Source organism: Myotis brandtii, unplaced genomic scaffold, assembly GCF_000412655.1.
Source record: "Myotis brandtii unplaced genomic scaffold, ASM41265v1 scaffold165, whole genome shotgun sequence".
In the NCBI taxonomy this organism is placed as follows: Eukaryota; Metazoa; Chordata; class Mammalia; order Chiroptera; family Vespertilionidae; genus Myotis; species Myotis brandtii.
The window spans coordinates 8,705,551-8,733,476 of record NW_005356042.1 but is presented as its reverse complement, the minus strand read 5'-3'; the positions used below and the strand labels follow the sequence as shown (position 1 = coordinate 8,733,476).

Sequence of the window (27,926 nt, the reverse complement as noted above, 5' to 3'; positions counted from 1 at the left end):
AAGATGAAAACATCATTAAACATTTATCCTCTGATACTAGAGGTACCCTCTGAAAGTTAGGAGTCCCATTTCAGAAGATTTCACATTTGTTAACTGTGGATGTGACCTTCATAAGAGAATAGTTATTTAAGCTCACTGGAATGTCAGATTTCTTTATAGTAAGTGATTGGGTAGATAAGGTCATGTTTACTAATAATTTCTCCATGACTGCTTAATTTTCATCCACACTTAATATATGCCATTTGGAAAATGCATAGACTACTTAGTAAGGCACTAGCATTTCCTATTCTATATTTTACTCCGTCTACTATGGTTTTCTTTGTTAGAAACAAGCATGATATCATTTTCCCTCCATCTCTTTTTACCCAGCAAAGAATGTTATAGCAGAATCCACTTTAGTCTACTCCGTTGGAATTGAGTGGAGCCCCAGTTTGACTTCATCTTGTACCAAGACCATCCCTAATATAATGCTAAGCTAGAAGCCATTACACCTGCTGTCTACAACTCTTTTCCATGCATTTTCACGTGGCCAGCTCCTTCTGTTTTGTTGTTTTTCAAGTTTCAATCAAAATGTTCCTTCAGCAATAAGTAGAGTCTGGGCAGGGCCTGAAAGTTTATAGAGAGTCTTTCAAACTATTGTATCTAAAATAGGTACTTCCCCTGCCAGCACACATTCATTCATTCTCTCTCTCTCTCTCTCTCTCTCTCTCTCTCTCTCTCTCTCACCCAGAGTGCATCTAGCAATATTGTTTTCCACTAAAAAATTCAGGAGTCAAACTCTGGGTACTGGAATGACATAAACTGCTATCAGGTTGTCTACTTACATAATTCATTTTATGAGATTTGGTGCAACATTTTTCATTCATCCTAATCAATTATATCTCCTTAGTGTCTGTCTGTCTGTCTTCCCATTATGTTGAGATGGATCTAGAGCCTGCTCCTCCCAGTTCCAGTATATTTGCATATTTGGCAAATGTGAATTCTGTTCCTTTGTCCTACTTGTGCTTCTTATACGACCCGAGTCTTGCAAAAAGTGGAAGTATAGTTTGAGGAGGTCATCAAGAGGATGTGACCGCCTGTTGACCCACAAGCTGGACCCATGCAGTCAGGCTCCTCATTCCTCTCCTGTCCTTGGAATGTATGTTCTGCCCACCGTTCCCACAATGTGAGCTTTTTCAAGGACACAGCCTTGAGACAGTAAGGTGCTGTTGAGACCATCTGGATGGCATATGTGACTGAACCCACATAAACGTTCAAGATCCTGGTGGGTGGACACAGAGATCTACTTGTCTTGTGGTCTCCAAGACAAGTCTCATATATAGGTTCCCTTACTTATTAAACTGCTACCTACTATCTGGAATGGTCCACCTCTTTCTTAGATCTCTCCACACCCTTCATGTACGGGGGCCAGTTTGTGAACAAACAGAAAACTTAAGATTCAGATCCAACATACGTGTTGTCTTTAGACATAGGTTTTTGGTTAAGTTAAAGTCAACTCTGGCTATTTTGGTAGGACAAAAGGCCAGACCTTCATTATTGATGATTTTCCCCCAAGGCTTTGTTTTAATTTTCTTTCTTTAGCAGTATTCTCAAAGTAGATTTTAAAAGCAGCATCCTATATAATAAAAGGCTAATAGGCAAATAGACTGAGCAGCGGAACAACCAAACAACTGGTCTCTATGATGTGCACTGACCACCAGGGGGCGTGTGCAAAACATGGTGGGCATTGGCAGCAGGTGGCAGAGCACAGAACATGGCGGGCATTGGCCATGGTGGGAGGGTGGAGCAGGTGAGTGGGGGCATCAGACCAAGGCGGGGTGCCAGTCGCTGTCATCAGGGCAAGCCTCTGGTGGTTACTGAAAATTCTTTGCTCCCACGCACCGTGGTCCCCCCAGGTGCTCGCCCCTGCTGCGGGAGCTGCTGCTCACACCCACTGCTGGTGCCCGGCCCCAGCCCCGGCCCCGGTCGCTCGGCGCTGTTAGTGGGTGCAAGCAGCAGCTGCCAGCCCTGATCACCCCTCAGAGCTTCCCCACCTCCTCCTGCTCCTGAGGGGCAATCGGGGCTGGAAGCCACCACTCACACCCACTGCCAGTGACGGCCCCACTCACACCTGCTGAGGGCACCAGCCCCAATTGCTCCGTGCTGTCAACAGGTGCGAGCAGGGCTGCCGCTGTCAGCATGTGGGAGCGGCAGTGGTGGGAGCTGGGCTGCTGGCAGACTGGGGACCAGATGCTGCAGTGGGAGGGGCTGGGCGGGGGGTGGAGGATGGGCCAAGACCTGCCTCTGTGCCCACTGCAGCCTCATGGCCCACAGTTCCTTTTAAGGTACACAAATTTGTGCACTGGGCCCCTAGTAAAAGTATAAGAGTGAACTCTATTTAAGATTTTTCTATTTATGCAGATGTTAAAGGCTCTGCCCCTTTAATTAAAGTATACATGCATTATTTTGTTTGCTCCAGAAATCAAAGTGTGGGTGTATGTTTTAATTTGCTAGTGAAAAGATTGTTAAAGAAAAAAAAATGAAAACTATATCTCTCTTCCCAAGCATACCTGGTTTTACTTTTGCTTACTAAGTTCAAATTCTGTCCATATGTATATGTTACACATGCTATTTAGCTTATTTTCACACAATATTCTTAGTAGATCAACAAGGTTTAATAATCATTTTCTCTAATGGCTGTATTCTAGCATGTTGTTACATAAACATTCATTCAACTAGTCCCCTTTCACTGGACATTTAGTGGATGCCAGTGTTATTTCACTACTAGAAATAACACTAGAGTGAATATTTTCATATATGTAGCACAACCTAACTCAAATATAACCAGGAGTGGCATACAAATGGAACAAAATGTATGCGTTTTCAAAGCTTTTTGTTGAATTTCCCCATGCTGCTTTCCAAAAGAATGATACCAATTATAGCACCATTACGTAGGGTACTGTGCTGGTTTGTAACAAAGGTGTTTCTCTCTTATTTTCCTAATTTGGGCTAGTTTTTTTCCCCTTAATTGACGAGAGAGAGAGAGAGAGAGAGAGAGAGAGAGAGAGAGAGAGAAAGAGAGAGAGAGAGAGAGAGAGAGAGCCATCAGTTGCCTCCTGTAGGTGCCCTGACCGGGGATCAAACCCACAACCTTTTGGTGTACTGGATGATACTCCAACCAACTAAGCCACACCAGCCAGGGCTGGGCTAGTTTTTACATTGGTGTTGATAACAATAACAGTAGCAACAATAGCAGGAGCTAATTGAATATTTCTTTTTTAAATTTATTGATTTGGGGGGGGGGGGAGAGAGAGAGTGAGAGAGAATAATTTGTTGTTCCACTCATTTATGCATTCATTGCTTGCTTCTTGTATGTGCCCTGACTAGGGATCAAACCCACAACCTTGGTATATTGGGACGGCCCTCCAGCCAACTGAGCTACCTGGCCAGAGCCTTATAATATTCTTGAGATATTTTATGTGACAGGCATTAAGTGACTTAGAAACATTATGTATGTTAAAAATGTAATCTCTGGAGCCTGATTTCATGGGGTCCAATCTAGACTCCACCGTATAATCTCTGTTTGCTTTTGTTCCCTCCTCACAAAAGGATCCTAGGATTACTGTGAGGATCAAGTGAGTTAATATAGTAGAGAACCTGGGTAAGCCCTGGATAATATTGATTATTATTCCTAATAATGAGTGTTTTTAATGTTATGCTGGGATTCCAGCTGCAGAGGCCTCTTCCTGAGGATTCCCACTGTAGAGACCCTTTTCTGACTAAAACGCTCAACCCCCTTCAATGCAGAGACCACCACTGATATCCACCGAGAAGTGCTGCCATCTCTGCCGAGTTCAATCCAGGCTGAATTAGGCTCAGAAAATAAGAGCATAAGGTTACTGTGATTCACTGGAAATGTCATGACATAATTTCCTGTTTCCAAGACAATAAAGCTAATGTTTTTTTATGCTATTATTTTCTTCATTCTTGAGATCTGAAGGTAATTCTGTATTGGAAGTGTCTCGTGGAATTATGACATTTCCCCATAGATTATAAGGGCCTGGTGGGCAGGAATCCTGAGGTGTCATTCAGGACCCAGCAAATGGCTTCCTTGCACCAGGAAGGCTCTCTATACATACTTACTGCCCTGAATTTCTCCCAAACATTACTATAAACACTTTCAGTTATTTTCTAATGTACTTTGTTCATAACTGCTTAGTCAATTATTTTTATTAGCATAACATTCCATTTAAGCATAATGATGTTGGAAAAACAGAAACAATGTAAGCACATTTTCTTAGCTATGGCTGATTACGAGTGTTTTCTTTTTTCTTTCTTCTTCTTTTTTTGGACTTCCTTTGCAGATTTGATAAATTAATTGTAAATTTCCCAAGGGGGACCTCCCATGAATTGATCTTTGTCTTTTATTCTCTAATGTTTAGTTTCTATTCTAGTCCTAGTGTCTATCCATTGAGACCACAATATTGCTGAGGGCTTATACAATTGCTGATATAACCAACCTTCTCCAGAGAACCTGCTTTCAATTTTCATAATGAATTAATCCCTCTTTCTCCATCTCTTTGCTCCAATAGCTATTTGTGGAGACCACTGATGTTAACGGCAGAACTCTTGAGGGGCCAGTCCCTCTGGAAGTCATTGTGATTGATCAGAACGACAATAGACCAAGCTTTCGAGAGGGCCCCTATGTTGGTCATGTCATGGAAGGATCGCCTACAGGTATGTTAAGTTGGCTTATCATTAGCATAATGGCTTGGGAAGTGGCATACTCTGATCTTTGGGACGAGAGAGACTGTGTATTGCCACTCCAACTTGTTGTTGGTATGCATCATCATTGACATATTATTTCCCTGGGTAGAAGCAGGAGCTGGAAAGATGCAACTCAGAACATGACTGGGGTATTGCAAACTATGGAAATATCTCCCCTTGTCCCTAAAGGTGATCCTTTAAGGGTGACCGACATCTAAGTCTTTAACGCATGGCTACCGTGGGACACAATGTAAATATCTACCTCACCCTTGTGAGGCCCCAGGCTGGACTTTGTGAAGCAGTGTGGCTGTGAAGGACATTAAAGTCCCCACTGCAGGCTCCTCAGTTATTTCTTTTCATAACTGCATTTTAATCAGAACCATTTTGGAAAAATGGGTAGGCCTTTTTTCTCCCCTTTCCTTAGATGTGCGTGGAGAAACCTTTGTCCTCAGTCAAAGGGCCAAAGGCAAGACATTTTATTTTCCTCCCTGGAAATACTTGTACCTACTGTTATGAAAATGACTCAGAGTTATTACAGAGCTCCTTTTATCTTTTTCCCACATTTAACCTTTCTGTCAGGGAAGGTTTTATAATTAGAGCTCCCTTTCTGCCCCAATAGATACTAATTAAAGCATTCTGTGACCAGCAGCAGAAATTAGTCCTAAGTATAATGCTTGAGAAACTGGAGAGCAAAGAAGAAACATCCCTAGTGTAAGGCCGTACTTTGATTTTAAGCTTTAAAATGCATTTAAGTGAAAAAGTGCCATATTAAGTCTATCACTGAGGCTGTGTCCAAATTATGGCAAAACAAGTAAGTGAAAGAGTCACTCAGTGGCCAGATGGGAGATGAACATTGGATAGCTTGTTCAACTGGTTACCTGCCCTTCCACCCTCCACCTGAATTGATGGGATGTATCAATAACATGTAGTTGTAAGAGGTGCTAGAAGTGTTGTCATGGTAACCTTCCTAGACTACCAGGTGAATAATTATAAGTAAGGTGCCTAAAACCTCCCTTCAACTTCAAGGAGCTGGATCTCTATGCACTTTATCAGATGCCCAGGGGCAGGAGTGACCCTCTCTCTTCTAGAATTTGAATGCATTCTGTAAAAAGGAGAGGGAATTCCCTGTGTGTGCTGGAGGGCATTTGGGGGCGAGGGTGGCGACAGAGGGGTGAAAACAGCACCGGAAAATCAGAGAGTAGCGGGTGGAGGTGGGTCAGATCACTTCGGGCGGAAATTCCTGTGGCACCTCTCAGGAGGCTGCTCTGATGGAGAGATGGCTTCTGGTGAGTGAGACCCTGGAATTTGAGTTTGATGTTTACAGAAATCTTAAACAAGCTGGTGTTCAGAACAAGTTAGGAGAACCAATGAGGAAAGCTATTAAAGAGACTGGAGATGGAGCAGAGCAGAAAAATGATTCTCCTTTTCCATCTGTGGTACCCGGGCATTGCATATGAGTGACTGGAATTCAAGATGGGCTGGAAAAGTGTTCTAAATGTAAATGACAATGGTGATATTTCAGGCAGCTGTGAGCAGGTGCATATCTCTGTATATTATATGTATATACGATTAGACAATGTTCAATTTACCTCCCACTGTGCCCTTCCTTAAAGTTTCAGAAAGAATTTCAAATTTTAATGTTTTTATATACACATCATATTTTCAAAGAAAATTGAATCCTTTATGTATATTGAATTTCTTAAAGCACAAAGCAATTTGGTTAGGGTGGACGCATCTCCAGCAAAACATAAACCATCTCAAACTTCAATTTATAATTGGAAATGTCCTATAAAATACAGAAAGCCTTGGAGATCAGTATGGAGGAGCTTCTACCAGCTATGTGGAATTTGGCCTGATTTATTGTTGTCTTTTCAGTACCCTCTGGGTTCGACTGTAAAGCAGGCATTGGAATGGCGTCAAAGTTTGGGTTAAGAATGTGGAAATGTGGAAAACTTTTAGAGGAGAAATCACTTAGATCACTTAGCGCCTGTGGGAGAGCTCAGGCAAGGAGGCCCCGAAGCTTCCATGGGGACAGTGGGAATCTGGGGAGGGTGACGGTGACCCTCTCTTAAGCCCCTCCCCAACCTTAACCATTTATAAGTTATAACAACAAACACAGACCAGCTATAGAAATGATCGCCTCTCCCAGTTTCATAATCTCTCACTTATGTGTGGCTCTCAGAATCCTATGTGTTGTGGATATTATTCTGGGTCCACTTTACAGAAGAAGATGCTGACCCTGGAAAGAATTCAGTGACTTTGCCCAGTTAACATCATAACAGATGGGAGGCCGTGTTCAGGGCTCAACTATATCTCCCACCTTCACATCATATGCTCTTTCAACTGTCCCCAAGTCTTCGCGGTGAAAACAGCCACTAAACTATGATGAGCGCTTACTGTATTCTGAGACCTTTATATACACTGCATCACTGCCTCCATTATACCAGGTCCTACCCTGAGAGGTGGTAGCTCTCCCATCATACAAATAAGAAAACGGAATCTCGCCGAACCGGTTTGGCTCAGTGGATAGAGCGTCGGCCTGCGGACTGAAGGGTCCCGGGTTCGATTCCGGTTAGGGGCATGTACCTTGGTTGCGGGCACATCCCCACTGGGGGGCGTGCAGGAGGCAGCTGATCGATCTCTCTCATCGATGTTTCTGACTCTCTATCCCTCTCCCTTCTTCTCTGTGGAAAATCAATAAAATATATTTAAAAAAAAAAAAAAGAAAGAAAACGGAATCTCAAAGGGGTCCAGGAACTTCCCCCAAATCACAAGCTGAGAGATGAGCTAGAATCCGTTTTCATGTCTCTGGCTTCAAGACACAGGCCCTTTCCCATGTACCATGTTGGAGCCGGCCACCTTCTCTCACATTCTTTAGGACGGACTCTTTGCAGGCCCACCTGAGGGACAGTATTTGTGGGGTTCTAATCCGATGAACTGATTTAGCTTCTGACAGAAAGTGGCCAGCTCTCTGACCAAATATCCAGGCTCACTGAATGGCTTTTAATCAATGTGAGCTATTGCTCAGTCTCTGGGGATAAACAGCATTCCCCACTGGGGTCCTCGTCCGCATTCATATCACTCTCTTCCGCCTCCACATAGCCAGGGGCGCGACCTTCACCGCCTCCCAGAGAATCACGCTCAGAGGGCCCCAGGGTTGCTATTAGGCTCTGCCGTCACCATCTTAAAATTGTTAATAACTGCTGAACAAGGGGTCCTGCATTTTCATTTTGCACCGAGCCCCACAAATGATTTGGCTAGTCCGGTGCCAAGCATTGTGGCCTAGAGTTGGGTTTAATGCTCCACTCACCTCTTTAACAAGGTGAGCCCTTGGGAAGGTTACTGAACCTTCTAGAAGCCTCAATTGCCTTGCCTATAGATGGAGTGGGTGTATAATCGTGCCACCCTAGAGAACGATATGCAAGGAGTAAATGGGGCAATGTGCTTCACTCAGTGCTTAGAACATAATAAATGTTCAGGAAATGCCAATGTATTGTTAATACTGCAATTATTATTCTGGCAGCGAACCCACTAGGGAAGGGAAGGCAAAGGGACATATAGTTTGTGTGAAGGAACATTCATCTCCCAACAAGCCAAGTATCATTTTCATGTTCCCAAGTACCCGGACGCCATCTGCCCAATCCATCACGTGGGAAGGTCACCTATATTTATCTGTTTGTGCAGACAGGAGACCATTTCCAGCCCTCAGCACTAAACTCCAGGGTAGTGTTCTGGGAAATCATTACTGGATGAAGGGAGAGTAACAGACAGTAATGGTCTTTGAACTTTGCACATTATGAGCTGTTCCTTTGGTGGAGTCACAGGCATTGATGGATGGGACCTAAGCCCAGGCCCTGGCTGCTCCCTGGGACCAGCCGGAGCTCCGTGTGAACCTAGCATTTTCTGAATGCCAGAAGCATGCCAAGACCGTGGGCGTTAGGGATAGAGGGATGGGAAACTTGAAGTTCCTGGAGGGCACACATGCCAGGGCCCCAGAGTGCTGGCTGGCACCCATTTCCCAGGGTTTTGCCACTTGCAGTCCTCTGGACACTCTGGGAAGGGCTAACCATGAGGAAAGTGCGCAGGGCTTCCTCCGGAAGCAGACCCTGGTGTGAGGGTCGAGGCGTGTGGTTTGCCTGAGGTGGAGGATACCCGGTGAGGGGAGCTACAAGAAAGGGGAGCCGGTCACTTCAAGATGCCAGTGAGCCAGCTACCGTAGTGGACAGTTGTGATCTTGATCCCTGGATGGACAGGGGGCTCTAGGAAACGACATAAAACACACACAGCAGCATTATCCCAGCCCAGAGGCCAGGGAGCTGGGATATCCATCCCCACGCCCATCAGAGCTGTCCCCGGAGGGACTAGCCCCTGGGCACTTTCATCCAGCTGTGGGCATGGGAAAACGGTGCCAGCAGCTCAGGGGCAGCCTCCCAACAAGGCACAGGAGCTGGCTGTTGGGCAGGCCTCAGCTATGCTCTTCCCTCCATGCTTGCAGCCACCCTGGATGTCAGCTGGGACAGCTGGGAGCATGGCACCCAACACCTGGATAGGTGGGGTGGCTTTGAGGGATCTCAGGGAAAGGAGGTAGTGGGAGGAATATGTTAGTCCCCAAGCTGCATGACTGAGAAAGAGGAATTTCTCTTTAAATATGGGTCAGGACCTAGAGGTGCATGCCCTGACTCATAAGAGATCCCATTTGCTGAGATGCCGACACTCCTTGAGGCTGCTGAACTGGACCAGAGATGAGCAGCTAAAGCCTCATCCTCTAACTCCCTCCCAAGAGCACAAGGACTCTTGCCTGGTCTTGCTTCCTCTCATGCTCCCTCTACTCCCCCATCCAAAATGCTATTGAGCATCTATTCTATGCCAGCACTACTCTCAGCCCCGATGGTGCAGCTGTGCACCTGCCAGATGCTGCCCATTCCCTCTGGCATGCAGAGCCCAGCAGGGAGACTGCAACCAATAAGTAAGCATTGCAATGTGGTGGGTGCAACTAGGCACCCACGCAGGACGGGGTGCTGTGAGGAGAGTGGAGGAGAGGGTGTTGACTTTTTCCCCCCTGGGGTCCACCTGAGTCTCCATTCTTCAAGACTCAGTTACTTTGATTTTTAAAGAGGTCCTACCTGGCTAGACATGAGGAAGAACAGCCGATCAAGTGGCCTCTGGGACAAATGGCTCCTGAGAGCTCACCTGTGCTTAGCAGTGGCTATTTTCCAAAATGGCTTGGTCTCCATACATAGAGATCGTGATATTTGATGCTTAACATTTGAGACCTCGCTCAGTATAGATGATCTGCGTGTTGGTAAAACCTGGAAGTAAAGTCCCTTTTCTGGTCACCTGTTTACTTGTTGCAGTAACGGCCATGTAGCTTTTCAGCCCACCAGCTGTCCAGTTTTTCTTCATTGTATTTTTGGATTTTCACTTTGTAGTTTCTCCCATTCTCAAGTATCCTGGCCAATCCCAGGGGCTTTTGGAATGTTGGACATGTGTCTATTTTGGGTTTCTGTTTGGTTGGTTGGTTGGTTGGTTGGTTTATTGGTTCACTGATTGTTTTCTTAAGCAGATATATTTATTTTAAAAGCGAAGCAGTTCAGCTTTTTGCCAGCTTCGTTTAAATGAAACAGTGCAATCACCTTCAAGTCTCACTATCCAGAGAAATCCATCACTGCCATCGTGGTGAGCAGAGTTCCAGGGCTCCCTCTGTGTGCTACATACAGAGACGCACGTGCACAATTTTACAGAAATGGAACTCGACTTTCTTTCCTGTGACTCACCTTCTTCACTCTGCGGGGCCCAATGGACATTCTATAAATCAGTAAATGATATCAAGCCACATCCTTGTTTTAAACAGCTAGTGCCTGGATCTACCTTCATCTAATTAGCCTATTGCTTTTAGTTGTTCTCACTCTTCTGTACTTATAATCAATTCTACAAGGGAAGATGCATCTCTTCCGACTGTGTGACAATTTCTTTAGCATGAGTACAAACAAGTGGGGTTGATGGGATACGGACATGTTTGTTACATTTTGATGCATTTGAGGGGGATGCTTCTAATCATTGGATTATATTTTCTCTTGGCTAAGCTTGTACATGAAGATACAATAGTCCTTCATTTTAAATCTCAACCTGGACATTTTTTAAAATTATATTCAGTATCTCCAAGTTTTTGTGGTCATTTCACTAACTGTATCTGTGAGCTGTAAACTGCCTTGCTCTAGAATCCTCCCTGCATTTTGTGGTCAAGGAAGAGGACAGAAGTTGTTGACCCTGCGTTGGGGTCTTCGCTAAGGGGCTTTGCCAGGAACATGAGGCAGTACCATTTGAAGCAGATTAGGCAGCACTTGAACTATGCTACAAATCACTCCAGTGTAGTTAAAACAAAATCCATGAAAGTGCTGTGTAATCCAACCAAAGACGCCTTCCCAAAGGGAACATTTCAGAAATAAAGTATATCAAAAGTGCTGAGTTATCTGAACATTGCTCAAGAAACTGAATCTCCACTAAATTGCTCCTAACCAAGTCTGGGGACCCAAGGTAATGTGTTAGGAGCTCCAAACCAAGCCAGTCGAGACCTTGTCATAGCCAGTAGGTGTTTCCCTACTTTATGTCCTAGCCCCTCTCCGATGACACCATTGCATACATTACTATTCCCATTGCTGCTGATTCACTAGAGCCTTCAAGATACAGTAGGGCTTAGTGAGACAGGAGGATGCCTGGGCCCCTTTATTCGGTTTAAAGAATACCAACCAGTAAAACTGTCTGTCTCCTCTTTAATGTGGGTAACTTTGAAACGGCTCTTCTCATTTTTATTCAGAGCCCTCTCTCCACCTAAATTCATACATGAGTCCATGAGGTTGGAGATCAATTCAAGAGACAGATACCACATTGTTTCTTGAATCATTTTTCTCTCTAATCATGAAGTATTTGTTCCTGGCCAGCCTGTGTGTCTATTTTCTCTGCCAGGCATCCATTTTCATACTCATTCATGCCAGATCTCCAGGTTCCAGGCACTGTGGGTAACCTGGTGGACTGGAAATATATGGCTGCTGTGCTCATAGAGATGACTCCCTCTTAAAAATAAATGCTTGGTGGCTCTGCCCCACTAATTTATTGGATATATTTTAGACTCAAGCTGGAAGTCATTCTTCCATCACTTTACATTTTGGAGAGAGAAGGATTTGTATCGTCTAACACTTTAAAGTTAAATTAATTAAGCAACTTAATTAAAATACTTTAAAGTGGAGGGAAGGTAAAGAAGTATTGGTAGCTTCAGAAACTTAGTGATCATCCTACAATCTTTTGAAAGAATAAATTTGATGAGAGTTTCCAACCAAAGTGGAAATCAGGTGACAGTTGAGCAGCTGCAAAACGAAAATGAAACAATGAAATGAATAAACTGGAGCATTTAAGTCCTTTGGATAAAATAGAACAAGGTGATGTAATAGAATGACAATGAGGTCAAGGAAGACTTCTCTAAGGAGATGACCTTTAAGCTAAGACCAGTGAGAATGAGAGCCCACAATGTAAAGGTATTGAGCGAGAATGATGCAGGCAGAGGGATTATGAAATGCAAAGGTCTGAGGCAGGAATGGCAGATGGAGGGACAGAGAAGAGGCCAGCAGGAGGGGAGAAGGTCAACAAGAAGACAGCTGGGTGAGTTCAAGGAGACAGGCAAGTGCAAAATCATTTTGAACAGAAGTCAGCAAACTACCAGCCATGGGCCAAATCTTTCCCCACTGTTTGTTGTGTTTTTAAAATAAAGTTTTACTGGACACAGCCATGCCCTTATAAGCATTGCCCATTATTGCTTATTTAAGCACTAGAGGCTCGATGCACGAAATTCATGCAAGAGTAGGCTTTCCTTCCCCTGGCTATTGGCACCGGCTTCCTTCTGGCACCCGGGACCCGGGCTTCCCTCACAGCCCCAGCTTTGTCTGAAAGGACGTCCAGTCTAATTAGCATATTACGCTTTTATTATTTAAGCATGGGCTATGGCTGTTTTCCCACAATGTTAGAGTTGGGACATAGACTGTATATTTCACAAAGCCAAAATATATACTACCTGTATATCTATAAATTTAAATATTTAAAGTATTTTTAAATACATAAGCATTCTTTACCTGACCCTCTGAAGAAGTAGGCAGATCCTGTATTAGAGCTCCATAAGTTTTTATTTTACTTTAAAATTAGTAGGAAGCCCTGGGGTGGTTTCAACAGTAAAATCAGACTTTACCATGCTCCTACTTAGGGAGCTTAGGTTACTTCCCCAAGATCACACAGCTGGTAGGTGACAAAACTGGAATTCAGATTCAGACTAACTCTTGGGCCCTTTCATTTCCTCTCCATCTCTGATGCCCTCTGTCCTTCAGCCACTTCACCCATGAAAATGTTAAAATGAACCCAAATCTGCCACCTAAGTCTAGACAGCATTTCCTTATATGCAATGTGTGTATGTGTATGTACATTGTGTGGGGGTGTAAGTATACATATGTGTATGGATAGATGAAGGAGAGAGAGGGCAGGAGGGAGGGAGAAAAATACCAGCGGCTGTCGTTAATCATTTTACCCCAGCCTAGCTGGTCGGTACCTCCATGTGGCCCGTAGTTACTGGCAGTGGCCTTCTCAAATAGAGCCAGATTCTCCTCCTAGGCATGTAGGCTGTCAATCAGGACAGTCTTCACATGTCAGTCAGAAAAGCTTTATAACAAACAGCTGATTAACCAGCTTTCACTGCAGCATCACCATGCTATACATGCCGTCCCTTCTGAGGGAGCGTCCAGAGCGGCTGCCCCCACTTGTCTGCACAGCTACCTTTGAACTGCTCTACCACCATCTGTCCACAGTGTACAGAAGACACCCTGGGTGACTTATGTATGGAACCACCCCTCTTCTTAAGTACATGGAAGAGACTCAGATTTCTAAGTTTAGTGGGAAGAGGGCATATAAAATTACTTGCAAGTATATGTGTTATAAAATATAGGTCATGAATTGAATTTTGCAATATATCAAAGAAAAAAATTAATAGATTTATGGCTTTCTTGCTTTAATTATGACTGAATTTTTAATAAACCAAGCATCTTTCCCAAACCTATTTTATTATTTAGAAGACTGGCTGTTTTCAAAGATTTCTCAAAAGTTTGATTTGGGGAATTTTCAATGCTTTCTTCTTGCTCTGGTTTTCTACTTTTGCAGTGGTTCTCAACCTTCCTAATGCCGCGACCCTTTAATACAGTTCCTCATGTTATGGTGACCCCCAATTTCATTGTTACAAATTGAACATAATTAAAGCATAGTGATTAATCACAAAAACAATATGTAATTATATATGTGTTTTCCGATGGTCTTAGGCAACCCCTGTGAAAGGGTCGTTCGACTCCCAAGGGGTCGCGACCCACAGGTTGAGAACCACTGGTTTAGAGTATTTATGACAGTTTTTTAAAAATTATTTATTGATTTTAAAGAGAGACAGGAAGGGAGAGAAAGAAACGTCAATCTGTTGTTCTGCTTCAGCGGTTCTCAACCTGTGGGTTGCAACCCCTTTGGCGGTTGAACGACCCTTTCACAGGGGTCGCCTAAGACCATCCTGCATATCAGATATTTACATTATGATTCATAACAGTAGCAACATTACAGTTATGAAGTAGCAACGAAAATAATTTTATGGTTGGGTCACAACATGAGGAACTGTATTTAAAGGGCCAGAAGGTTGAGAACCACTGTAATCTACTTATTTATACATTTACTGGTTACCTCTTGTTTGTGCCCTGATCAGGGATCAAACCCACAACCTTAGCATTTCGGGATGACGCTCTAATCACCTAGCCAGTGCTGTCACAGTTATCATCTGCTAGGTCTGTGCTTAATAAGGGGCTGCTCACACAGATACCCTCTTTGTGGGGCGGGCTGGGTGGGCTCATATTTCTCTAGTTGGCCTCTATGTCCTTAGGAAAGATCCCTGTTCAGAATGAAGGAGGACCTCACAGTCATGTCCCCTGACTATCAAGACTAGACAGACGCACTGAGCTGCTTGCCGTCTGTGCCTGGGCTTCTCTCACTTCTGCAGTTTCACCCTCTCTCTTGCTGAGGAGGTTCTATTCTCGTTGGCTCACACCCAAGTCACAAGCCAGGGTTGGAGGTGATGACTTGAAAGGAATCTAGACATGTGAGATTAAGGTAATCGAGTTCTTTCTGTGTGTGATGTATCAGGCAAAAACGGCTGGGTGGATTTCCACTTCATGGGGAAAGTATGTTTGACATGGTTCAACTTAAAATGCTGACCCGTGCAACTGAAACAGATAACCAAAGAGACCCCTGCTGCTGCTGTCAGAGAGACACAGGGTTCAGACATCGTAGAGCCATGTTCAGCTGTGTGGATGGTTGCTCCCCTCCCCAGACACTTTTGGGGGCCACACTGGGGGCCAGGAGGGTATAACTGGCATCTAGTGGGTGGAAGCCAGGGATGCTGCTAAACATCCTACAATACACAGGACAGCCCTGCCACAAGGATTATTTGGCTCAAAATTGCAGTAGTGCCGAGGTTAAGAAACACTACCCTGGATGGAGAACATGAAGAGTGGGTTATGCAGCCCAAATCTAAAGTCTGGAGGAGAGGTGCTGCCGAGTGTACGCACGGGTCAGCTTCTCTGTGTGGGCTCTGGGGTGAGTGATGGGGACCCTACTCCTGTGAGGATGGTCTGTCAGCTCGCGCTGAAGCTAACAGTAGCCACTTCATGAGTGGGAGCGGTGCTGGGCCCTACGCAAGTCCTATGCATTATTTCATTGACTCACCACCGGCATCCTAGGAGTTAGATGCTATGGTCATCTCCATGTTTCCAACAAGGAGCTTGAAGCTTAAAGAAGTTAGAAAACAGTTTTTCAGGAGAAGAGACCTCCTCCCTAGTATCCATTCTGCTCTCCTTTAGTAACAGACCCCGCTACCACAGCGGCAATGTGTCCATGTGAAACTTGCATTTCCCAGCCTCCATCACAGCTGGATGTGGCATGTGATGAAATACCATCCAGCGAGCCAGAGCATGTGCTAGGTTAGATTTCTGGGATGAGTCGGGAACCAAGTCAATTGGGAAGAGGGCCCTTTGCCCTCCTCCCACTTATTTCCTCTCGCTGCCTGGAATGAGGATGTGAGGCTTAGAATTCAGGAAGCCACTCTGCTCCCTGTGGTGGCTTTGAGAATGGAAACCATGTCCTAGGAAGATGGTACAAAAGGTAAAATGAGACTGGATTCTGTTGCCTGTGGGATGTCGTGTTAGCCTCTCTGCAGAATTATTTTACATAAGACAGTAGTGAACTTGTCTTATTTAGCTCACGGTTACATTGGGTTTTCTGTATTTGTTGCCAACTCTAATAAAATGGACATATCTAGTGTTACTCAACCAGTCAGAATGATAGCCCAAACAATTTGACTCCAAGCCATGTTTTTAAACTGGGGTATGCTATGTTGGTCTAGACATTCAAACCCACTTTCCTCTGTATGTGTTTCGTGCCACTGTTTTTTCTATAGTAACAAGAAAATTGAGCCTTTATTGGGACAAACATGGTTTTTGTCTCCTCCGCTGTCTTAGAGTTCTTTCCAGAGAGCATTCTGAGGTCTCTGTCATTAGATGTTTTCATTGGATTAAAAACAAACTCAATCCTATGATGGAAACCTTCTTAGCACAGCGGTTTTGACGCCCTCCGATCGCAGTAATTTCAGATCATAGGCCAGCACTGATTATCTGAAAGTACCCCAACACGGGGCGTCATCATGTGGCTGCCATTGACGTCAATGTGCTGGCCTCATTTCCACATCCCAGGACTAGAGAAGGAGGGAAAAGGCACAGGAATGTTATTTTTTTTCTTGCTAGTGAGCCAACTGGAAGTGCATCAGGAGAGCAATGTGTTCTGACAGGAGCATAGCACAGGGGCTGAGACCATGGCTCCTAGGTCCCAAAGATCTGGCTTCCAGTTTCATGTCCTCTACTGGTTGGCAGACCTTGGACATGTTCTTACCTCTCTGAGCTTTGGGCAACGCCTCTGTAAAATGAGGATCACGATTAATGTCCCAAACGGTAGCTATGATGTCCGTGAGAAAATAGAAATCGAGCTTTGAGCACCTTGCCTGACAAATACACACATGCCATAAATATGAGCAGCTACCGAGCGCTTTCTTTTTCAATGAGAATAGATTCAAGAGGGTCATAGTGCCATCTCCTTGCATCCTGCATGGAGAGAAGATCTCTGCCAACCAGCAAAGCTGCATTCCAACCCTGGCTCCTTCTCTTATCAGCTGTGTGAATTCAGGTCTCTATGTCCTCATTTTGAATTGGTGATAATCTACTGAGACAGCGTTTTATATGAGTTTGAATTAGGAAAATTGAAAATGATGCAATATGGAAATAATAACAAAATCTCATTTGTGCACAAATTTAGAAACAATGTAACCTCCCAAATTGTAAGCATTTGTCAAGAACTACATAATTTCAAAATGGCTGGCAGGGTTTTCTCTCCCTCTGTCTCTCATATGTTCATATAAGGTGGCCGAGGCAGAGGTGGTTAGGGGTATATATACACTAGAGGCCCAGTGCATGAAATTTGTGCACAGGTAGGGTCCCTTTGCCTGGCCGGCAATTAGGGCTGACCGGGGCCTTCCTTCCCCTGGCTGCCAGCCGGGGCCTTCCTTTGTTCCAAGCCGCCCCCTGGAGGTCAGCGCACATCATAGTGAGTGGTCAAACTCCCAGTCAGTCAAACTCCCAAGGGGACAATTTTCATATTAGCCTTTTATTATATAGGATATATATATATCAGCTTTGATGAAATATAATTCACATATGCAATTCACTGATTCACCCACTTAAAGTGTATGATTCTATAGTTTTTAATATACTATTCACAGAATTATGCAATCATCACCACAATCGATTTTAGAATATTTCTATCACCCTCAAAGGAAATCCTATATCCATTAGAAGTCATTTTCCATTTATTCTCCACTCCCTACCCCTACCAAAAGAACTTCCTATCCCTCAGAAACTGCAAAGCTACTTTCTGCCTCTATAGATGCCAATTCTGGACATCTATACTAATAAAAGAGTAATATGCTAATTAGACCGGATGGACCCAACATCTTCCGGATGTCCTTCCTGACAAAGCTGGGGCTGCCACCCGGGTCCCGGGTGCCTGCAGCTGGCCAGAGGGAGGGAAGCCTGGGTCCTTGGTGCCTGCAGCCGGTCAGAGGGAGGGAAGCCTGGGTCCCAGTTGCCTGCAGCTGGCTGGAGGAGGGAAGCCTGGGTCTGGGTGCAGGGGCTGAGGCAGAGGTGGTTAGGGGTGATCAGGCAAGCAGGCAAGCAGTTAGGGGAATCAGGCAGGCAGGCAGAGTGGTTAAGGGCAACCAGGAAGGCAGGCAGAGTGGTTAGGAGCCAGCAGTCCCAGATTATAAGACGGATGTCTGACTGCTGGTTTAGGCCCGATCCCACAGGGTCCCGAATTGCGAGAGGGTGCAGGCCAGGCTGAGGGACCGCGCCCCCCCTCCCCCGCATGAATTTCGTGCACTAGGCCTCTAGTCTATATATATAAAAGGCTAAGTGACTGACCATACATCCGTCCGACTGACCAGATGACCAGCTGGTACATATGATGTGCACTGGCAATTTAAAAATAAACGTTGACTAGGGCATGCACAATACATATAAAGCTCTTGCTGGCACCAATCACACAAGTGTGTTTTGATTTATCATTGTCAATCATGAATTTGGTTGACACTTCTATTATTTGACTCTTCTATTATAGAGAAAGGTCAAATAGCAATATTAAAATATTTCTTCTAATTAATTTCCTTTCAATGTGCATGAATCCATGCACCAGGCCACTAGTTTTATATAAATGGAATCACACAGTATGTGGTTTTTTGTGACTGGCTTTATCCATACAAAATAATGTTTTCAAGGTTTATATGTGTTGTATGTAGCATGTATCAGTGCTTTGTTCCTTTTTCTTGACAAAGACAGGGTTCCTGAAATAAACCTGCTGTTACCACAGTTGATGCCACTTTAGCTAATAAAATAAGCACACACCATTCTTTGTCAAGATCAGTCTTGAATTATGCACATTTTTAATTATTTGAGGTATTTGAAAATGTGTCCTTTATATAAAGTACACCTGTGCTTTCCTTATCTTGCAGTTGTGTTATAAGAAGTAAATGAGATAATATATGGAAGTTCTTGGTAGCAGGACTGGATAAAGGGTGGCCCCTCAAGAAATGGTCCCTCCCTGTTCTGGTTGGTTTGTTCCTTCTGTAGCACATCTACTTGTCATCTGTTTTTGTGTTTCCCTCACCCTAAGGCAGTGGTTCTCAACCTTCCTAATGCCGTGACCCCTTAATACAGTTCCTCATGTTGTGGTGACCCCCAATTTCATTGTTACAAATTGAACATAATTAAAGCATAGTGATTAATCACAAAAACAATATGTAATTATATATGTGTTTTCCGACGGTCTTAGGCAACCCCTGTGAAAGGGTCGTTCGACCCCCAAAGGGGTCGCGACCCACAGGTTGAGAACCGCTGCCCTAAGGAATCTCCATCAATACAGATTCCAATTGATTTAAGTAAAAGAATTACTATTAAGTGTTTCCTAAGGAAGTTGTTCACTAGAAAACCCCAAAATGCCTTGGGGGAAAAAATCCAGTTTCCACTAAAATGTCAAGTTTTTGGAAGCCCATCAGTGGTTCAAGTTAGATCCTCCTTCATAAATTTCCATCAATATTCATGTATTCATAGGTAATCTGAAACCTTTACTTTTGTCATCCTGAGTATATACATTTCCATTATGACAGTGGCACTGGATATATGAGCTTTAAGGAAAGACAGCTTTGAAAACAGCCATCCTGTGGTCTTCCCTAACTTAGTTCAGCAGGATGTGTGAGTGAAAGCCATTCAGCCCTTCATCCCCTTCCATCACCCTTTGCCCTCAGCAACGCGTTAGCATAGCACACAGACATCTCTGCTCCTCAACAAGCCACTATGCTTGCCTCCTATGTGGGAGATGAGTGCTTTCAAATAGGTTTTTTTATTGATTTCAGAGAGGAAGGGAGATGGAAATAGAGATAGAAACATCAGTGATGACAGAGAATCAGTGGTCAGCTGCCTCCTGCATGTCCCCTACTGGGGATCAAGCTGCAACCCAGGCATGTGCCCTGACCTGGAATCGAACCGTGACCTTCTGGTTCATAGGTTGACATTCAGCCACACTGGTCAAGCAGAATGGGTGCTTTCAAATTGGTCATTCCATTTCATCTTCCCAAGGGTGCTGAGGAGCATTGTCACCAAGTTTCAGAGGAGGAAACATAGCTCAGATAAGCAGAGGAGAAGCTATGTGAGAATGGGTCTGTCTAACCTGAAATCACATCTTCCTTCAAGGAGACTACATATCCTGTCTCCTTGTGGGTTAATTACCTCTTAGTATCCTGCGCATCCCCCGTAGTCAGACTTATTTATCTATTTACTCGGTGGTCTCTGAGGTAAGCATTCGGTGCTGTTCCCCAGCCAAGGCTGTGCATCTGAATAGGGAGTGTTTATTTTATTGCTCATGGGAGATGTAACAGGCAAGCAACAAAAACTGCAGTGTGGTTGCAGCTCAGAGCTTGCGGGCTAAGAAGCGGCTCTATGTCACACCTGTCTGTGAGATTTTTCCCTGTAGGGTGGGACAGTCCAGCTGGGCCCAGTCCTAATTCCATCTTAAAGGGCAAGGGCAAGATGCAAGACCAAAGGGCAAATACCACCAGAGGAAAACTTTCTAGAGTTAGAAAAACTATTACGAGGGATCTAGAGAGGAAATTTGGTGCAAGATATTTTCACCTAAACATTTTTTACTATAAATGTCCTTGCCACAAGCATTTTTGCCACATGCCTAATGGGTCATAAGGCATTTTCACTGTAAAAGATAAAATAACTGGCTGCCAGTCTGTTTTACCTTTGGCAGACTTAATGTATTTAACTGGTTGTCAGTTTGGTTTCATTTCTCTGTGGAAGTTCTCCCAGTTCCCCCACTTTTATACTTTATAATCGTACAACGGTCTCTACAGTGACGAGGAGATGTGGTGGCCTTAGAACACTGGGTGCTGACAACTGAGTGTATCAACCTGGTAGAAAACACAGTGACACAACTGACGGAAGTGTGAAATAAGAGAGCAGAAAGCCACACTGCACACCACCCTAGAAAGTGAACACACATCTGCCTGTAAATCCTGCAGTGAGCACAGTCATCCTCCCACCCGCCAACCAGTGTACCAGGCTCTGGCCCGTGTACAAGAGGGGCCATAACCCACAGCAGTCCCTGAGAGCACTAGCTATTGATTATTTAGTGGGAAACTGATACCTCTCTTCGTGAAGAGAGAAATTGTAGCAAAAAAAAAAAAGTGTGATGCTGAGCAAGAAGACAAATCAACCATCAAAACAATGTATCATGTATTTTCATTTTTTGTAATGAAGTTTTTTAATTGTGTTAATTGTTCGGGATTCATTTATCCTTTTTAATGCCCCTCTTTTCTTTTTTGTTATTTTACCTTTGGTGGCAAAATTGCGCTATGACCAGCTAGTTGTGCAGTGAAAATGTTTGTGGTGAAAATGCTGGTGGCAAAGATGTTTAAGGGAATCGTGCTCACAGCAAAAATACCGGACACAGTTTTAAAATCCATCTATTAAAGTTTCCATCAGGAATGCTTTCTGCTACAGGAAACAAAATAGAAATTTAAGTGGCTTAAGCCTCTCTGGTTGGTTTTCTCATATTCCCAGAAGCTGAAAGGTGGGTGGCTGCTGCCTGTGCCTCAGCGACCTGACAGTCAGCACGTCGTGAGTCTCCAGCCTTTCTCTGTGGCTATGAGACTCCACACCTCAAAACACCACAGCTATGTCTGTGGTCAAGGAAGAAGAAAGAAGGAAAGGAGACAATGTCTATGGTTTTCATTGGGAAATACATGTATAGTATGTATTATATATGCAGTTATCCTATATAATCTATATAATAAAAGGGTAATATGCAAATTGACCCTACCAGCAGAATGACCATAACAACCGCTCGACCAGTCACTATGAGGCGCACTGACCACCTCTTGATCCCTTCCCTCCAGTCACTATGAGGCGCACTGACCACCTCTTGATCCCGTCCCTCGGCTGGCAGGCTCTGATCGCCTGATGGCGAACGGGGAACAGGGTGGGTGGCGTTGGGGCAGGCTGGCAGGCTCTGATCGCCCAATGGCGAACGGGGAAGAGGGTGGGTGGCGTTGGGGCGCAGGGCAGGCTGCCAGCAGCCAGGGAAGATGGCCCTGATAGCAGGCCAGGCCTAGGGACTGTACCCACACACAAATTTTTTGCGCCGGGCCTCTAGTCTATATATATAAAAGCCCAGTGACTGTTACGGTGAAACAACCAGAACGATCGGTCACTATTATGCACACTGACCACCAGGGGGCAGACACTCAACACAGGAGCTGCCCCCTGGTGGTCAATGTGTTCCCACGGCGGGAATGCCACTCAGAAGCTGGGCGCACTTCTGGTGAGTGCAGCAGCGGTGGCAGGAGCCTCTCCTGCCTCCATGGTAGCACTGAGGAACAGTGAGCCAAGTGGTAAAGAGCAAGCAGGCAGGTGGTTGGGAGCAAGCAGGCAGGTGGTTGGGAGCGAGCAGGCAGGCAGTTAGGAGTGAGGGGTCCTGATTGCAAGAGGGTACATGCCGGGCTGAGGGACCCATCCCCCCACCCTTTGCACGAATTTCATGTATCGGGCCACTAGTATGTATATAATTGACTGACATAGTTATGGAGGCTGAGATGTTTCAAGATCTGTGGTAGGAAAACTGTAGACCCAGGAGCACCCGTCAGGCAGGAGGCACTCCCTCCTACTCAGCCTTTCTGTGTTAGTCCTGTCTTCAATTGACTGCGTGTGGCCCACCCACTCTGGGGAAGGCAATCTGCTTTACTCACTCCACTGAATCAAATGTTAATCTCTCCAGAAACACAGAGAAAACCCAGAACAAAGTTTGACCAAATGTCTGGATGCCCCATGGCCCAGTCAAGTTAGCACAAAACTAACCATCAGTGTTGTAGGCAGAATTTTGAACCCCATAAGCTCTATCCCTGTCTTACTCTGTGGTTATGTTACTTTACATGGAGAAAGAAACTTTGCCAGTGTTAATTAAGGTGATTAATCATCTGACATTAAAATGAGGAGATTATCCTGGGTTATCCAGGTGGACCAAAGAATCATAGGAGCCCTTAAATGTAGAAGAGGAAGGCAGGAGAGTAAGATGCAGCAGAAGAGGGAAGTCAGTGAGGTGAAGCAGAGGGCAGTTCAGAGAATTTCAAAGCCTGAGAAGGACTCAACTTGTTGTTGGCTGGAAGATGGGGTTGAGCCATATCAAAAGCATGGGAAGGAAATCTGTCCTGCTGACATCCTGGAAAAACCTGGAAAGGTTTCCCCCACGCGTTGGGTGAGGAACACACCCCTGCCAACACCCTGACTTCATCCTGTGAGACTCTGGGCAGGAAACCCAGATGAGCCCCTCTGTGGCCAGAATTCTGACCCACAGATACTATGAGCTAATAAATGGTGTTCCTTCAAGCCACTAACTTGGTGGTAATGTTATAGCAGAAATAGAAAACTAATGCAGTTTTCTATTCTCTTACATGCCAGTTATGGGGTTTTCATTCTTTTACATGCCAATTATGTAAAAGTTGCTTTTCCCAATAGTAAAAACCAAAATAGCCAACCAAATCACAGAAATAAAAAGAAACACACAAACTCCTAAACTGTTTAACAACTGTTAAAAGTTCAGTTTCGAATGAATTACCAACTTGTAATTTTCAAGTATTCCCAATACCAACATCATTCTTGTTTTTCTTGCAGTACATTATTTATTGTTATTTTTCTTGTAGCAGTCAACATCATTCTTAAATAAAAACAGCATCAGAAACAATTTTCAGGACGTGCTTAGCAACACATCTAGACGATGCTCCCATAATTACGAATTCTTTTGGTATTGATGTGATTCCACTAATGATGGTGACCTCTCCTTTGAGGAGGTCTCGCTGACTGCATTAGGGATCTTTACAGGCAAGTCCCCCGGCCCTGCAGCTTTCAGAATGACAATGCCACTTCCACAGTTCGCCTCACTTTCCTGGAGTAGACATCTTCTATCAGATGCTGGGATTTGAGAGTAAACAGCACTGACAAAAAAACATCATCCCTGCAATTAGGAAAACTGCCATCATTGATGAAGTTCAATGCAACCTTAGCTGACTTAACAGCATCGCAGCCAGTGGTCCAAGGATTGTGCATCTTTTAAATATTCTCCTGCAAAATGCACTTGGAACCTGTGTGTTGGCAGGGACCCTTCCTGAGAGGCCCCTCGGCATATTTGTTTGGAAACATAGCCTCTCCTGACCTGTCTGCCATTCCAGAAGTCTTAGGGTATCTGATCGTGAAACAGAAAAGATCACGCATGACCCTCTTAGGAGTGTTCAATACATAGGCATAATTAAAAAATAAATAAATAGCCCTGGCTGGTGTGGCTCAGTTGGTGGGAGCATCATCCCAAAAAATCTCTGGTTCAGTTCCTAGTCAGGGCACATACGTAGGTTGCAGGTTTGATTCCCATTCCTGGTGGGCAAACAATCTCAAATCAATCAATCTCTCTCTCTCTCTCTCTCCCTCTCTCTCCCTCCTTCCTCCTCCTTCCCTCCCTCCCTTCCTACCTCCTTCCCTCTCTCTCTGAATTCAATAAACATATCCTTAGGTGAGGATTTAAAACAAGACAAATACGCATATCTTGCAATATTATGCACATTTGGCCAACAGCATGCAGAATCCTTACAGCCCTCTTTCTTTTCATTTCTTTTAACATAACCAGATTTATCACAAAGTAATTCACATACTATACAGTTCACGCATTTGAAGTGTACAAGTCCATGTTTTGTGGTATATTCAGTCATTACCACAATCAATTTAAGAATATTTTCATCACTCCCTAAGAGAAATCCTAAACTCATTAGTGTTCACTTCTCATTTCTACCCCAAACTCTCCCAACCCTAGACAACCACTCATCTACTTTCTGTACTGTGGATTTACCTGTTGTGGACATTTTTCATCAAAGGAATCGTATAATACAGTGGTTCTCAACCTTCCTAATGCCGCAACCCTTTAATACAGTTCCTCATGTTGTGGTGACCCCCAATTTCATTGTTACAAATTGAACATAATTAAAGCATAGTGAATAATCACAAAAACAATATGTAATTATATATGTGTTTTCTGATGGTCTTAGGTGACCCGTAAGAAAGGGTTGTTCGACCCCCAAAGGGGTCACGACCCATAGGTTGAGAACCACTAGTATAATATGAGCCTTTTGTATCTGGCATCTCTCACTCAGCATAATGCTTTCAAGGTTCATCTGTGTTGTAGCATGTATCAGTACTTTATTCTATTTTATTGCTGAATATTTCATTTTATGGATTATTTTGTTTACATTTTTATATTACTATTTATTATATTTTATTTATTCATAATTTGGTGGACATTGATTATTGCTAGTTTTGGCTATTATGAATGATGCTGTTATGAAAATTTGTATGCAAGTTTTTATGTGGACATATGTTTTCATTTCTCTTGAGTTTATACCTAGGAATAGAATTGCTAGGTCATAAGGTAACTCGATGTTATTCTTTTGAGAAACTGCAAAACTGTTTTCCAATTTTACATTCCACCAGTAGTGTAGGAGGGATCCAGTTTCTCCACTCTACACTTATTATCTGTCTTGTATTAGCCATCCTAGTGTGTATAAGGTAGTGTCTCTGAGTCTTTGATTCACAATTCTTTCTCAAGATTGTTTTGGATATTCTGGGTCCTTTGTAGGTCCATGTGAATTTTAGAATCAACTTTCCATTTGTACAAAAAACAAGGCAGCTGGGATTTGGGCAGGTATTGTGTTGAATCTGAAGATCAATTTAAGGAGTATTACCATCTTAACAATATTTAGCCTTCCAATCCATGAACGTAGAATGTTTTTCCATTTATTTAAGGCTTGAATTTCCTTCAACAATGTTTTTAGTTTTCAGTATACAGGTCTTGCATTTCTTTTGTTATATTTACTCCTAAAGATTTTATTTTTTGATGCAATTATACATTGAATTATTTTGTTAATTTAATTTTTGCATTATTTATTGTTATTTTAGAGAAATACAATTGATTCTTTTTATTGAGATATAATTGATTATAACAGTGTGTAAGTTTAATATGTGCAATGTGTTGATTTGAGACATTTATTTATGCAATATGATCATCACCAAAGCATTACCTATTAAGTCACATGTTTATCATTTCTTTTTGGTAGTGAGAACTTTTGAGATCTAGTCTCTTAGCAATTGGAGTATGTAATACAGTATTATTGACTATAATTACTGTGCTGTGCATTAGATCCCAGAACCTATTTATCTTCTAACTGAAAGTTTGTACCCTTTGACCAACATTTTCCCATTTCCACCAACCCAGTCCCTGGAAACCACCATTGCACTCTCTGTTTCAATGAATCCAGCTTTTATAGATTCACATCTATATATATAAAAGCCTAAGCGACCAAACAACCAAACTGAACGACCGGTCGCTATGATGTGCACTGACCACCAGGGGGCAGACACTCAATGCAGGAGCTGCCTCCTGGTGGTTAGTGCGCTCCCACAGCCAACCTTCCCCCCTCCCCCAATCAGACCCAATCCCTGGCCAAGCCAAGGGACCCCACCTGTGCACGAATTTGTGCACCGGACCTCTAGTATAATTATATTGGTTGTGTACCCTGCAAACTTGCTGAAAGTCACCTTTTACATAAGTATTATTATGTTTCTTTTATAGCTTTAGTGCCTTGCTCAGTTCTCATGCTATAGCTGCCTGAGCCCAACGCTCAAATTGTTTTTTTATATCACCATAACTCTACAAATTATGAAACAAATATTAAACTAAAACATTACACATTAATGCAGTGTTGTCCCAAATCCTTTCTATTTGGGTTTACATTTTGCTCATGTTAACTAAGAATGTGCTTGCTTGTTATAATGTAAAGTCATAATGTAAGCCATGACTTTCATTCCTGAGCACCTTCTATCTCTCAGCCCCCACTGAATTGCTCACCATTAATCCAGTTGTTCTTCCTTAAACATGTACAGACTGACTCATTTTCTAATGACAGTGTATCTCCCCTAACATGCCACCTGTATATTCCTGAACACACCATCTCCCATCATTCTTGATGCTGAAATACAAGCACTTGGGTCCAGCCCTGCCTCTCCCATTTGAGAGTGACCAGAGAGTCCCTTCTAGTCTTCGACCTCTCCTGTCCATTGATAGACCCTCTAAGGCAGCAGTCGCCAACCTTTCGGACCTCATGGACCACCAGCTGGCGACTGCTGGTCTAAGGGACTTCCTGTGATACACCAGTGTCCTTTCTCTAGAAACAGCAGCCACCCCCAAACAGGGAATGTCACATGCGCCTGCCACACAGGTGTGACATCTTATGAAACCACACTCAAATGAAACTCTCTCCAGCACCCATTCCATGGTTGATTTGTCTCTCTAGTCCCGCTCTCTGCTGTCAGTCTTGCCCTCTAAAAACACGGTTGAGCTCATCTGGACTGATCTCCACAAACTTGGATCTCTTCTGCCTGTATTTCTCTAGCATTTCTTGCCTCTCAAATATCTCAGGAAGGAAACCTTCCATTTCCTTTTTTATTTTTTATTTTATTTTTTAATCCTCACCCAAGAATATTTTTCATTGACTTTTTAGAGAGAGGGAAAGAGAGGGAAAGACAGGGAGAAATATCAGTGTGAGAGAAATACATCGATTGGTTGCCTCCTGCACGAGCACCGACCAGGGCTCAGGCCAGAGCCTGCTACCAAGGTAGTTGACCAGAATCGAACCTGGAACCCTTAGGTCTGCAGGCCAGCGCTCTATCCACTGAGCCAAACTTGCTAGAGCTTTTCTTTTTCCTTTTTTAATTCCTGTGTGTTTAATTCTATATTCGATTGATTCTCACATGGTCTTCTATTTTATTTTATTTTTAATTTTTAAAATATATTTTCATTGATTTTAGAGAGGAAGGGATGGGGAGAGAGAGAGAGAGAGAGAGAGAGAGAGAGAGAGAGAGAGA

The 27,926-nt window shown here is 43.7% G+C and overlaps 1 protein-coding gene across 1 annotated transcript in view; it reads left to right on the top strand.

Annotated features, from left to right (window-relative positions):
* CDH13 (cadherin 13) overlaps positions 1-27,926 on the top strand; it is an 813,406-nt gene that overhangs the window by 627,412 nt on the left and 158,068 nt on the right. The window contains exon 6 of the mRNA XM_014536715.1: positions 4,572-4,716. Coding sequence (XP_014392201.1) covers positions 4,572-4,716 — 145 coding nt within the window. The remainder of the gene's footprint in view (positions 1-4,571; positions 4,717-27,926) is intronic.